General features: G+C 41.8%; 1 protein-coding gene across 1 annotated transcript; it reads left to right on the top strand.

Moving 5' to 3' along the window:
• Positions 1 to 288: 288 nt before the first annotated feature.
• On the top strand, positions 289 to 11341 carry TMEM35A (transmembrane protein 35A). The gene is made up of 2 exons (XM_063082960.1): positions 289 to 408; positions 10958 to 11341. The coding sequence occupies exons 1-2, from the start codon at positions 289 to 291 to the stop codon at positions 11339 to 11341; spliced, it is 504 nt and encodes a 167-aa protein (XP_062939030.1).
• The last annotated feature ends 2066 nt before the right edge of the window (positions 11342 to 13407 follow it).

Raw genomic sequence — 13407 nt, forward strand, 5'->3', positions numbered from 1 at the left:
AAATCTGAAGTTATCGCCTCAGTTTAGGGTTTTATTTAACTTTGAGACTGTTCTTTTGGCCTGTCAAGAGTAAGCGTAGGGCATTAGGACCCAGCGATTGTTGTAGTGAGAGTGGTTGAATCTCGATCTCTCAATTTTTCTCCCGAGCTCCCTCCTCTCCCTTTGTCATTCTAGCTGTCTGCTGCCTCCGCAGCGTCCCTGTAGCTCGCCCTGTGCTAACTGCCTGCGCCTCCGACAGACCGGGTGCGCAAACCAGAAGGATTAGTTGGGACCTACCTTGGCGACCCCATGGCATCCCCCAGAACCGTAACTATCCTGGCCCTCTCAGTGGCCCTGGGACTCTTCTTTGTTTTCATGGGGACTATCAAGTTGACCCCCAGGCTCAGCAAGGATGCCTACAGTGAGATGGTAAGTGAAGCAAATGGGTGATGAGGGGCGCACCCCCATGAGATTGCAAGTACCTCTCCTCTTTCCTTCCTCGGTGCCCGGTCCCATTCCCTTAACCCCTACCCCCATCTCGGACCCTGCCTTCTCCCCGTCAACTTTGCAGCTCGGAGGGAGCAGCTGGGGAAGAGTGATTGCATTTGTGGGCTATGCCGGGAGCAACTGTTCTGAAGCCACTGAATGCCAGTTGGGGGAAGGGCTGCCCAGCGAGTACCCCCACCCCAAGTAAACGAAAGGCTAAGACCTGCGTGGCACCTGTCATTGGCAGGAGCCTTCCCTTCTTCCAGCACACACCCGAAGTCCGGGCAACCAGTCTGCAAGTCTGATTCCTTCTCTCAGAACTAAGAGTTTTAGCAAGAACAAAGGGGAAAGAGGTAAAGAGCTGCGAGAATGGGCTACTACAATAAGCAATTTGTAGGGGTTGGATAGGTATTTCTCATCCCAGGTGGAGAGCTGATAGTATTCCTCCAGCTGCCTGGCCATGGATCTGGATCCTTGAGACAAAGCAATCTTGGCCCAAAATAAGAGCTGGATGTTTTGTTTTCTTTTGCCTCGTGTGTAGGCTAATCTACCAAATCTGCAAAGTCTGCTTTCTCTTTCCTGTAAAATAGCCTATAATCCCACTTTGCCTCCTATGGATGCCCAGGGCCAGGCCCTCTGCAGGCTTTCCCTCTGCAGAGTTGGAATCACCAAAGGTGACTGGCCAAAACATCTCCTCTGCAACCTGGGGGCTGGGCTGCTTTCCCCAGTTGGGTGTGATGAGCACTTGCTCTTATGCTGTGGAGTACTAGGAAATGGCAAGTGATGTTTCCAGCAATTTCGGTCTCGCCTCTTCCGCTCTCACTTTGCCTCTTCGTTTCCCCACCCCAGCTGCAGGGAACCTGCTTCTCACAGTCTTTGCCAGACTGCTAGTAACAGGAGGGAGCACATTGCTGGGCTCTCAAGGTCAAGAAGGAGCAGAGCTTATGGGAAGAACAGAAGGGGAGAGAAAAAAGAGACAAGAGGGACTCCCTGTTAGGATTGAGGCAGGAAGGAATAGCCTCACACATTGAGAGGAATTAATAGCTCTCCCTGAAGCTACTGCAGGGCCCCTCAACAAGAGCTGCAAATGGATGGAGACTGACAAATTGTAGACGCTCAGAAAATGTTTGCAGGCAGCTCTGGCTTCTGTCTCAGGGTTTGAGCTGGAGCTTTCCATGTCTTCCTCACCACAGGATCACCCTAGAGTGGGGGAGGGTGGCTGGGACTCAACGGCTTAGGTCTAGCCCCAGTGGCAAATCCTAATATGCTTCTCCTTCTCCCCTCCCCTCCTCCCAGCACGTTTGACCAGATGGAATTGAAATCAGGTCAAAATGAGTATCCAAGGCAGCCTGCATGGGTGAGAGGAGGAACGGGGTGGGGTGGCAGAAGCCACCAAAGGGTTTGAAGAGGTTGGGGCATAGGAACGGAGTGGAGGGAAAATGCCACTATATTTTTGTCTTGGTGGTAGTAGTTTGTTGTTAGATTATAAGTAAATGAATATGCTCTTGCTGTACTTTTTCATCTGTACACATATCTGTGTGTGTGTCCTATAGGTATTTTTAAGCTTTTACTTAGGAACATAGTACCCTTCTTCAGTATACTCCCTGCCCTCCAGACCCTGCTCAGCTGCTTCAGAGGCCCCCAAACTGCACCCTAAGTATGGTCTTAGGCTCTGCAGGCAATCCCAACTAGGATGGAGTCACGGGGAAGCTTCCTACCAGGTTGGCAGGAGCTCACGAGGAGGACCAGCCACAAATGGGTTTACAGTAGGTTTCTTCCTAGGGAGTGGAGCTGTCTATTGCAGCCTAATGAAAGGCAGAAGAAACAAATATGATTTCATATTATACATAGAAACATATTTATAAATAGGTATAATCTAATACAGCAGTATAGAATCACTGTGTGTGTATGTGTGTGCACACACACACTTCTGTGTTTCTGTGCTCAGGGCATTTGGAGGAAATAGAAAGACTATATCTAACTGGGAGGTAGATGTCACAGTGGTATGAAGCTTGGAGAGGATTTTCAGACTGTCCTTTTCCAGGGTCCCCTCCTGCATTGAGCATCCAGCCATAGGCTGGAGATGGCTCTCTGCCATAGTACTCACTTCATAGTGCCTGGGCTTGGCCCACCCCCTTGAACCCATAGGAAAAGGGGGTGGGGGGAGAAATTCAGTTCTAGGACAAAGGTGTTTAATACATATTTGGATGGGTAAGTGAATGAGTCATTGTAGCATTGCCTTGGTTGGTCACCACCCTTCAGATTTCTCTGGTTGGCTCTTGATTATGCAGTTCAGGAGCCATTTCTTGCTTCTTAGAAGGAGGCCATACTAGCCCCTCAGAACCCCAACCCTATATCAGCTGGGATGATTATCTAGGGTTTTCTGTTCTCCATTTGAGTGATTCCTCTGCATTGATGGGGTTAGTCATGTATTGACTGCAGTGATATTTCTTATAAGATCTAAAAGAGCTGTTATTGCTGTTGTTTTAAGATGATTTGTTCTTTAAAACATCTCTGTAAAGTAGATTCATTTTATTAGTTATTCTTGTTTTACTGATGGATAAACTGAAGCAGAGTAAGTTTAATGACTTATCCAAGGTCATAGGGTAAGCTGTTGTTGGAGCAGAGATTAGAAACCAAGTCCATGACTCAATAGTCCCATTAGAGGTTAATGGTTAAAACTGTTGGGGTTTTTGGATGCCAGAATCTACAACTGATTCTTGAAAATATCTGGCACATTTTTTCTCCTTTTTTGTACCAGTTCAACTGCCCAATCCATATTTTGGTGTTTTGTTTTACTTCAAAGACAATTTTTCAAATTTAGATTAAAAAAAATTTTTTTTTCCCTTTTTGCCAACTTTTTTTTCTTGTTCTAAAGCCATTAGTGTTATGCTTAAGTGTTATCCCCCCCTTGGAGAGTCACTGCTAAAAGCCAAACAGATAAATAAATATGAACTTTTTTCTTGTCTCTACTGGAGAAGCCAGGAGAGGTTAGGGGAAAGAGTGCAAGTTTGGGAGTCATACAGGCTTGGGTTCAGATTCTGGTTCTCTTGGTGTCTCAATTTCCTTATTCATAAAATAAGGGTAAGAATGCCTACCTCAGAAGGTTTTAAATATTAACTGAGATTCCATATGAAAGTGTCTGGTACAGTGTTTGCCCATTCTGGTAGGTGTTCAAGAAATGTTCTGGGTGAGATAATTATGATAATTGCTTTCATTTTACGCAGTAGTTTCCTAACTAACTTGAATGGCCAATTTAAGGGATTGAAATCAAGCATTTAGAAGAACAAGATGCTATTTTCGTGTGCCCTGGTGAACAGACCTTTATGCAATCAGCTAATATTGAAAAATCCACACTTGCTGCTGTGTAATGCACAGTGAATCCCATGCAGAACTTCCAGATGCATCCATGAATAGCCCATTTGGTGTGTGTTGTCCCATACCTGCCCAGATTTAACAAGTATCATTATAGAGTACTCTAAATCCCTCATGAATTCAACATGACCAGCCAATCCCTTGACTAAATGCTTTCATTAGTTCACTTAAAATTGGGAGGCAGCACTTACAGGTGCTGATAAGAAGTTTCTTGAGCATGTGAATAGTTGACTTGCTTTAACTTTGGTATTCAGTTTTTTGTATCAATGATTCCATCCTGTAAGCACAGTGGGCCACATATGGCATGGTAAGAAAACACCAAAATCCTGTCACAATGAAGCCAAGGAATTTTGGCCCTGAGGACAATGGGAAAGTCTCCCATTCTGTGCATCCCTTCATAGTAAAGGTTTGTTCTTAGAGTGCAGCCTTATAACACTAAGGTCATGGGGGATTTACCGGCCAGCTGTCCCCTGCCCCCAGAAAGGTTTGTTCATTTGATTGATTTGCTTACCTGTAGTTAAATGTCCTCCCATTTGTGTAACTCCTGTTTATGTATGCCCACCCAAAGAGGAAATTAGCAAGTCTGGTCCTACTAACCAAAGTGGATCCTTCCCAGATTGCATCTTAGGACAGAAGAGTCTGGCTTCTGTTGTTAGTCAAAGGTCGCTCTGAAACAAACTTAGCTGCTGGTCATACTGAGGAACTTGAGGAAACACTCTCAACTTGGTTGGGCAGTTTATTTAATGTTCATAGGTAATCTTTTATGCTTCCAATCACTGCCAATCAATCAACTAGGTAATAAGATAGTAATTCACTGATGCTTAGATTGCTGTCTGAGGTGGTACAGTACATTTATTCCCTTAGAAAGGTGCCTGAGATGTGAAGTGACTTTGCTTAGCTCACACAGCTAGTCATCACAAGCTAAATTACGCGTTGAAGCTTCTTTCAGGGAGCTTGTAGTCTCTCAGTATGGCCAGCAGCTTAGTTTTTTTTTTTTTTTTTAATCTTTTCCAAAAGTTTTATTTTATTTTTTATTTATTTATTTATTTTTTAAAAATTTTATTTTGTCGATATACATTGTGGTTGATTATTGTTGCCCCTTACCAAAACCTCCCTCCCTCCTCCCTCTCCTCCCTCCCCCCCAACAATGTCCTTTCTGTTTGCTTGTCATATCAACTTCAAGTAATTGTGGTTGTTGTATCTTCTTCCCCCCCCCCCGGTTTTTTTTTTTTGTGTGTGTGTGTGTGAATTTATATATTAATTTTTAGCTCCCACCAATAAGTGAGAACATGTGGTATTTCTCTTTCTGTGCCTGACTCGTTTCACTTAATATAATTCTCTCAAGGTCCATCCATGTTGTTGCAAATGGCAGTATTTCATTCTTTTTTATAGCTGAGTAGTATTCCATTGTGTAGATGTACCACATTTTCCGTATACTAACAATAGAATCCAGACCCTTCTGCCCTAAGATGCAATCTGGGAAGGATCCACTTTGGTTAGTAGGACCAGACTTGCCAGCTTACTCTTAGGTGGGTGTTATACGACAGTGGAAAGTAGAATTGCCTAAAAGGTGTTTATCATTTATGTAGATATTTGGTAATTAAAGATGTGATGGCTTTTATTGCATTTAAACAATGATGTATGATTCACATGTGGCTTTTTTTCCTACAGAGATTCAGGAAAATCATACACGAATCAGTAAATTTTACAGCATTTATGTAGGCTTTATCATCTAAGATAGCAAGCAGGCTGAGCTTTTTAGCCAAAATATATTTTTGTTGATACCCTCTTCCTCTTTCATGTAGTCTTTTCCCTGTAAATTTTATTGAAATATTACGCATATACCAAGACATGCACATAAGTGTACAGCTCAAGGAGTTTTCGGAATACTCCCGTGTAACCAGCACCCATATCAAGAAACAGCACATGACCAACGCCCCAGAAACCCCCCGATGGCCCCTTCCAGTTACTACCCGCCCCCCCATGGTAATTACTATCCTGACTCCTAACAACATGAGTTAGTTTTACCTGTTTTTAAACTTTACATCAATGGAATTATACAGTATATTAGCCAAATTATTTTTTTCTTTTACCTAATTGTCATAAGTGAACTAAAGTGGACCAAACCACTTTCCCTTTGTTCCCATTTTGTACAATTACAAAATTGTAATCAAAAATGAATATTATTTGACAGTTTCAACCTGTTCAAGTTTAACGGCATTAATATGAGATCATGGACCCTGGGGTATTGTGAAGAATAAATGCCAAAAAAAAAAAAAAAAGTTATGACTAAAATAAGGCTCCATATGCTTTTGACTCATGTCTGAATCATATGTCCACATACCACAAGATTCATCACTATTATTGTTAAAATAATTACCATGGCTTGCAAACATATGGATTTCTAATTGTGTGGTTCATTAACGATAAGATTTGTGTGTGGGGGGGTGGCCCTCAGTTGATGCTATGATGCTATGATTCTATGATTCTTCGATTCTTTGACTAAATCTCCAAAATGCTCATTTAATTTAAAAAAGGGAAAACTGAGGTAATAAAATACTAATTTTCTCCAAACAATTTAGGGGCAAAACTGAAATTGGAATTTAACTTATCTTAAGAATCCCAGTCCAAGGATATTGCTGGATGATTGCCTTTGATCGAAGGTATTTGAAACATTTGACTAAACCCTTATTTTTCCTGTTTCCTTCTCCTATAAGGAAACTATGGTTTCAGGGTCATTACAATGGAAAGAAAACAGACCTAATAAAGTGAATTGCAAAGTCTTTTGGGAAAGTGAATCTGTCAACTCTCTTTATTCTTACTGTCAGTACAATTAAAGTCTTTAGAGACCTAGTTACTATAGACTCAAGACATGTGACCCTTCTATTGTTAGAATTGAGGTAGCCTGGACCCAGCATAATGATGGGGCTGGCAATAGTAGGATTCTTTTGATGCCTCTATCTTACTCTATAGGAGAAAGAATAAAGGGCTTCCTATAGTGTCAAGACCCATCTAAGCTTAGTCCCATCTCTAACAAACTAAACATTCCCTGTCTGGAATTTTGGAAAATAGATCCTATCTGTACCTACTTAGCTTTGAAATGAAAATTTGATAAGATGGCTTATTCACATGCAGTTTCCTCTTGAGAAAAGGAAGAAGCAACAGCTGCATAAAAATATCCACAGCTGCAGTTTAAGAGGTTAAAGAACTAAAAAGGTAATATAAAGTTATACCAAATGGAGACAAAAAAGATCATTGAAGTCATAGGAACTTGATTTACAGACCTGGAATTTGGCCACAAATTATAGATTCCACCTCAGTTTGGGTAAGAATCTATTTCTGAATGGTGGGTGTTTAGCCCTAGCCAAAAGAGCGTTTCCAGAAGCCACTCAGCCAGCAACTGGAAGTCTTGGCTCTGAACTGATTGTAAGAAACTCATCTTGCCTCCTGTGTTTATCACGTCAGAAGCTTGCACTTAGGATTTAGGAATTGCCTCTTGAGAAAATTTGTGCTGCTAATTAGAAATGGTCTTTACTTAAAAGTGTTAAGAAAGCCTCTTAGGTGTAGGTTTCTTTCCCTGATGTCCACCTGCTACCATCACCAGAGTGCAGAGGGGGAGGGAGTAGACAGGTGGTATGTATCTAGGTGAACAGTGAGAAAAAAGAGGTGGACTTCTCACCCCCCTCCCCCCCACCAGGTACCCTAACCCTCAGCTCTGCTCCACGTGGGTGTGGCTTGGTTCAGCCCACGGTTTCACTCTACCTACTGGTCAACCTCTCTCATAACTTCTCTCTGAAAAATCCCTGATTCAACCTAAGACAAGAAGAGGGAGGAAGAGTGACTAACACTTTGTATTTCCTTATATGCTCAGGAACAGGGTAGGGACTAGATTGAGGTAAGATTTTCTTTCTTTCTTTCTTTCTTTTTTCATTGATTATGCATATTCATGGGGTACAAAGCTGATTTTCAATAAAGACAGTCTCTGACAAGACAGGCATTAGGGAGAGGCAAGTGAGGCAGGGTCATGCAAGTGCAGAGTCAGAATTTACCTTTACTTAAAATTTTGATATTTTGTTCATCATGGATATTGTTACCTGATTAATGAGTGTTTTTGGTGCCCTCTTAAAATTTGCACCCAAGGCAAGTAGCCTCACTTACTTACACTGACTTCAGCTTAGTCCTGGCACTGCTCAGGAAAATGAGGCTCAGAGAGGTCAAATAATTTGCTCATAGACACCCCACTAGAAAGTGACAAGAGCTGGGACTTGAAGCCAAGTCTGTTTGGATCCAATCCCATGCTTTTTTTTTTTTTTTTTTTTTACTAAACCATCAGTCTTTTAATAGTCTTCATAGAGGATTATCTTGTGCCACTCATGATAATTAATCTGTGAAATAAAGGTACATTCAGTTGTCCAGACATGAGGGAAATGACTTAATATTTGTTCCAAACCTGGAGTGTGTGAACACTATTCTAAGTGCTAGATGCTTCTGAGAGGTCAAGTTGGCTATCTGTCTGATTCTTATACTTGCCTTGCATTGGCACTTTGGACTATTTTTAAAACTCCTCTTGGCTTCCATGATCCCATCTCTTCTGATTTTCCTCCTGCTTTTTATCATCATACTTTCTTCTGCCTGCTTTGTGGACCCTCTTCTTCTTCCCATTTCTTAAATGTCTGTCACACATTTTTTTCTCTTTGTATATACCTTCCCTGGGCATACTGGTGACTATCCATTCTCTATCTTTTTAGCCCAGACTTCTCTTACTGAGCTGCCTACCAGTCATCTCCACATGGATGTCTTAGAGATACTTCAACACAGAATACCCCAAATTGAGTTCTTCATTCCCTCCAGCTCTCTGTCCCCCAAACCTGTTTCTCTTGATATATTCCTGCACTAGGAGAAAGGTATCACCTGTCTACCCAGGTATCCAAGCCAGAGATCTGAGAATCTTTCTTGACTCTTCCCTTTCTCTTAGTGTTCACATCCAATAAGATACCAAGTTCCATTGATTTTGCTTTCAGAGCATCCTTGATTCTGTCCCCTTCCCTCCATCCTCACTGTTATTATGCTAGTCCAGGTCTCTCACCTGATCTCCTTGTTTCCAAGCATACCACTCCCAATCCGTCCTTCACACTGTTTCCAGAGGGACCTTCCTTAAAAGCAAATTGATTATGTTGATCCCCTGGCTTATAGGACAAAGCCCAACTCCATAACAGATATAGTTTTCTATGATCTGATTCATATCTTTTGCCCCTGTTTCATGTCTCACTTCCCCACCTTCCCTCCCTCAACCTATGTTGAACTGAGGCCGTGTTTGCAATGCACTAGTCTACTTTGTGTTCCAGGGCCTTTGCTCACTCAGCTTCCTCTGCCTGCAATGCCCTTTCCTTATTGATCTTGCAAACACCTGCTCTTCTCTAAAGATTCCACTCCCCATTTTCTATCACCATTAAGGGAGATTTGACCATTCCCTCTGGTGTGCCTCCACTGTACCCACTACATAATTTTAACCAGCACTCATGACACTTTACTGCATTTATGTCTTTACATATCTGCTCTTCCCCTTGTAAAGTACAAGTTTCAGGAAGGCAGGGCCTTTGATTGTCTGTATCCAGAGTACGTAGTACAGTGCCTAGCACAAGGAGTACCTTAATAAATATTAAATGAATGAATGGAAACCTAATGAAAACATCACGGTGGGTCAGCCTAATAAGACACCATAAAATCTCATCAATTTACTCCAAACTGAGGATCAAACCAATCTGAACAGTGAAAAATATGAGCAATCTATTACTCTAAGGTTAATATAATTGTATTACTTTGTAATATATCCAGTAACTCCCTCCTCTGTTGTATGATGTCTCCCTCTGGGCTACTGTTGGATCTCGAATCAACCTCTACTATATACTACTAACAATGCTGCTTTATAATGTTGTTTACAAATCTGTTTTCCTCCACTAGATCAAGAGCTTCTTGACCCTGTCTTATTCATCTCTGTATCTACAAGGCAAAACCTATAGTAGGTGTTCAATAAATATTTGTTGAATTAAAATGAATGAACTTGAACTAGGCTAACCAAAGTAGAGTCTTGTAAAGGTCTGGAGATTTATCTCAATGAACATGAGAATAATTTTGTCTTACTATATTTTAAAGATATAAAAGGGGCTAACATTTGTACACCCTTTTTATTTTTCTATTTGTTCAGCCATCACTTTTTTTTTAATAGACTCCACAAATATAAACTCCAGCTCAGCTCTTTTCTGAAATATCACATATTCCAAATTAGGGAAGTCTAAATTAGTGAGGCTTAAAAAAAAAAAAATAAATAAATTAGTGAGGCTTTACCATACTGTGCCTTGGCATTCATATGCATCTGGGTTTGGACAGGCAGGCACTAGAAAACGTGGATGTGGCTAACACAAAGTAGTATTTACGGGCCCAGTGAATTTTCTTTTAAATTCTTAATGTTTGTGATTTATAATCAAAAATTTTTTAAAACTGTAAAGCCAAATTCTCTGCCTTATTACCTTTGGTACTTGTCTATAACAAAATACATATCATAAACTGGGTAGCTTATAGACAACAGAAATTAATTTCTCACAGTTATGGAAACTGTGAAGTCCAAGATCAAGGTGCCAGCAGATTTGGTGTCTGGTGAGGTCTCACTTTCTGGTTTATAGTTGGTGCCTCCTAGCTTTGACTACCTCGCAGAAGGGGCAAGTCAGCTCTCTGGGGCCTCTTTTATAAAAGCACTAATTGCATTCATAAGGGCTCCACCCTTATGGCCTAATCACCCCCCAAGGACCCCACCCACTAATACCATCACCGTGGGGGTTAGAATTTCAACATATGAATTATGGGGGAACACAAACATTCAGACCGTAGCACTGCCGCTACTAAGGTTTAAATCACAGCAGATTTAAGGGATCCCAGCAGATTGCTTGCTTTTTAAAATCATAATTGCAAGGCTTTTATTTAGGGGAAAAGTGAAAAATGGGACACCATTGGCTGGTGTGATAGGGGAATGGTAGGGAAGGAGGATTCTGCTTGTATTTTCTTTATTGTAATGTTAAAATCACGGCTATGCAGTGATTTCTTTATGGTATTCCCACTCTAGAAGCGTGCTTACAAGAGCTATGTCCGGGCCCTCCCTCTGCTGAAGAAAATGGGGATCAATTCCATTCTCCTCCGAAAAAGCATTGGTGTCCTTGAGGTGGTCTGCGGCATCGTCATGACCCTTGTGCCTGGGCGTCCCAAAGATGTGGCCAACTTCTTCCTACTCTTGCTGGTGTTGGCTGTGCTCTTCTTCCACCAGCTGGTTGGTGATCCTCTCAAACGCTACGCCCATGCTCTGGTGTTTGGAATCCTGCTCACCTGCCGCCTGCTGATTGCCCGCAAGCCTGAAGACAGGTCTTCTGAGAAGAAGCCCCGGCCACGGAATGCTGAGGAGCAACCCTCCTTATATGAGAAGGCCCCTCACGGCAAAGTGAAGGTGTCATAGGAAAGTGGAAGTGCAAAAAGTGGACCCTCCAGGCAGTTGCCTCCATGACACCCAGGAAAATATGTGTGTTTTTCATTTGATTTATTTATCTTGGAGGAAAGGGAAAAGTGTAATCTGCAAGTTAACGACCCTGTTGGCTTGTGTACATCTATACCCTAAAATGACTCCCCACATTGACATTTGTGCACCACCTTTAATCACTCTGGGGCAACTCTCACATCTTGCTGCATGTACATGTATATGGCTACTGTTGAAGTGTGTTTGTGAGATGGGCTCCAGCAAGCATGTGACCGTGAGATTATGTGTGGGAAAATGTATTTACTACTGTGAGTGTGTGCATGCACACACATGTGGAGAAGGCTCTAATCTTGAACTAATCCTGCACAGGTATCCTTCCCTTTATCGATTGATTCCAGCAGAGGCAGAATAAAATAAACTTCCCGTAAAGAGAATCCTACTTACTTCTGGTATAAAACAAGTAATGTATCCCCATGGTTGGGGGGAAACCCTCAATAGATTAGGCTGAAAACTTAAACTCACCGCTTTAGGAACAAAAAAATCCTTCAATTTGAGACACTGAGTTCTATGTAAAATTAATTAGCCTCTACTACAACAGCTGTTTAAATTTTGAATACTCCATATTTAGTTTAATTAAAACAAAGGATGCATACAGTGAATAGTCTAATTCATCAAGTGGTAAAATAGGAAGTTTCACTTTGCCTTTGTCCAAGCCCTACCTACCAAGCTCCTTTACTCACAGTTTGAAACTGAAGCAGTAAACTTAGACATCTTTTTCAGATTTTCTTGAGCCCAAAGCTGCCCCACTTCCACAATTCTTAGCAGCTAAACAGGATTTGGCAGCTGCTCCACTGTTGTAATTGAGGGAGCAGGGTTCACTCATGTTAGAAGTCTGTGAATCTCAAACTCTAGCTGTTCTTTGAAATCATCTGAAATTTGACAAAGGAGCTGAATCCAGTGTTTCCTTGCCAAACAGATTTACTATTCCTATTGATTCGTCACTGAATTTAGCTAGAGTTCCAATTCACCCCCAGCGTTGTCTTTTCTACACCTCTTCATCATTCCGGTGGGTGGAGTTTAACTGGAGGAAGGACATTTGGTATGGGTTAGTTGGATTGAGCAGTATGGAAATTTGCTTTCTTCATTACATACTGCTGTTTCTCCTTGTTAGATGTGCTTTGATGGTTTTAATATTATTGTGCCAGTGATGGGGAAAAGGGTGGGGGGTTGTGTGTGGGGAGAGTACTTGTATTTTCTTCAGTATCATTGTTCTTGGATATTGATACTTCTCTGTCTTATTTCTCTCATTCTTTCAAAATAAAAATTTTTGAAATTTGGAGGACACTGTCTGGACAGACACTGAAAATCGGGAAAGAAAGGGTCGTATCAAAGGATTCAGGCTCTTTTTGTTCATGGTTTTTTTTTTGGCTGCTGGCCAGTTTAGGGATGGAACCCTGGACCTTGGTGTTATCAGCACCACGCCCTAACCAACTGGCTAAACGGCCAGCCCTCCCTCCCCGCCCTTTCTGAGCATAGATGAGGAAGAAGAAAGAGAAGGGGGAGTATAATAACTTAATATACTAATGAGGTTGCCAACTTTCTAATCACGTCTAAGTTCCCCCACACTTTTGGGATATTAGCACACAAGACAGAAAGCCATGGAATTAGGATCCCAATACAATTTCTAGGTTTTGGGACTTTTGCTTTATTAGATGATGCCAAAGTAAGGTAGAAAAATGATTTCAGAGAAAATTGAAAGTATTAAATAAAGGTGAACCACTGTCTCTCACTATATGTGTCCACAAAGTGGCACAAGTAGCACTGTCACAGATTTGTCACATTAGGCAAGTTATTTCACCACTCAGGGCTCCAGTTTCACCATCTACAAAAACAAGAGTGTTGAAGCCTTAAAATCCCTTCCTATTTAGGACCGGCCCGTGGCTCACTCGGGAGAGTGCGGTGCTAATAACACCGTAGGCCATGGGTTCGGATCCTATGTAGGGATGGCCGGTTCGCTCACTGGCTGTGTGGTGCTGACAACACCAAGC

Source organism: Cynocephalus volans, chromosome X (assembly GCF_027409185.1).
Source record: "Cynocephalus volans isolate mCynVol1 chromosome X, mCynVol1.pri, whole genome shotgun sequence".
Lineage (NCBI taxonomy): Eukaryota > Metazoa > Chordata > Mammalia > Dermoptera > Cynocephalidae > Cynocephalus > Cynocephalus volans.

Bases quoted from the DNA above. Each gene is read 5' to 3' on its own strand.
- TMEM35A (XM_063082960.1), top strand. From the start codon at position 289: ATGGCATCCCCCAGAACCGTAACTATCCTGGCCCTCTCAGTGGCCCTG. The intron at 409-10,957 runs GTAAGTGAAGCA...TTCCCACTCTAG, and splicing joins AGGATGCCTACAGTGAGATG to AAGCGTGCTTACAAGAGCTA.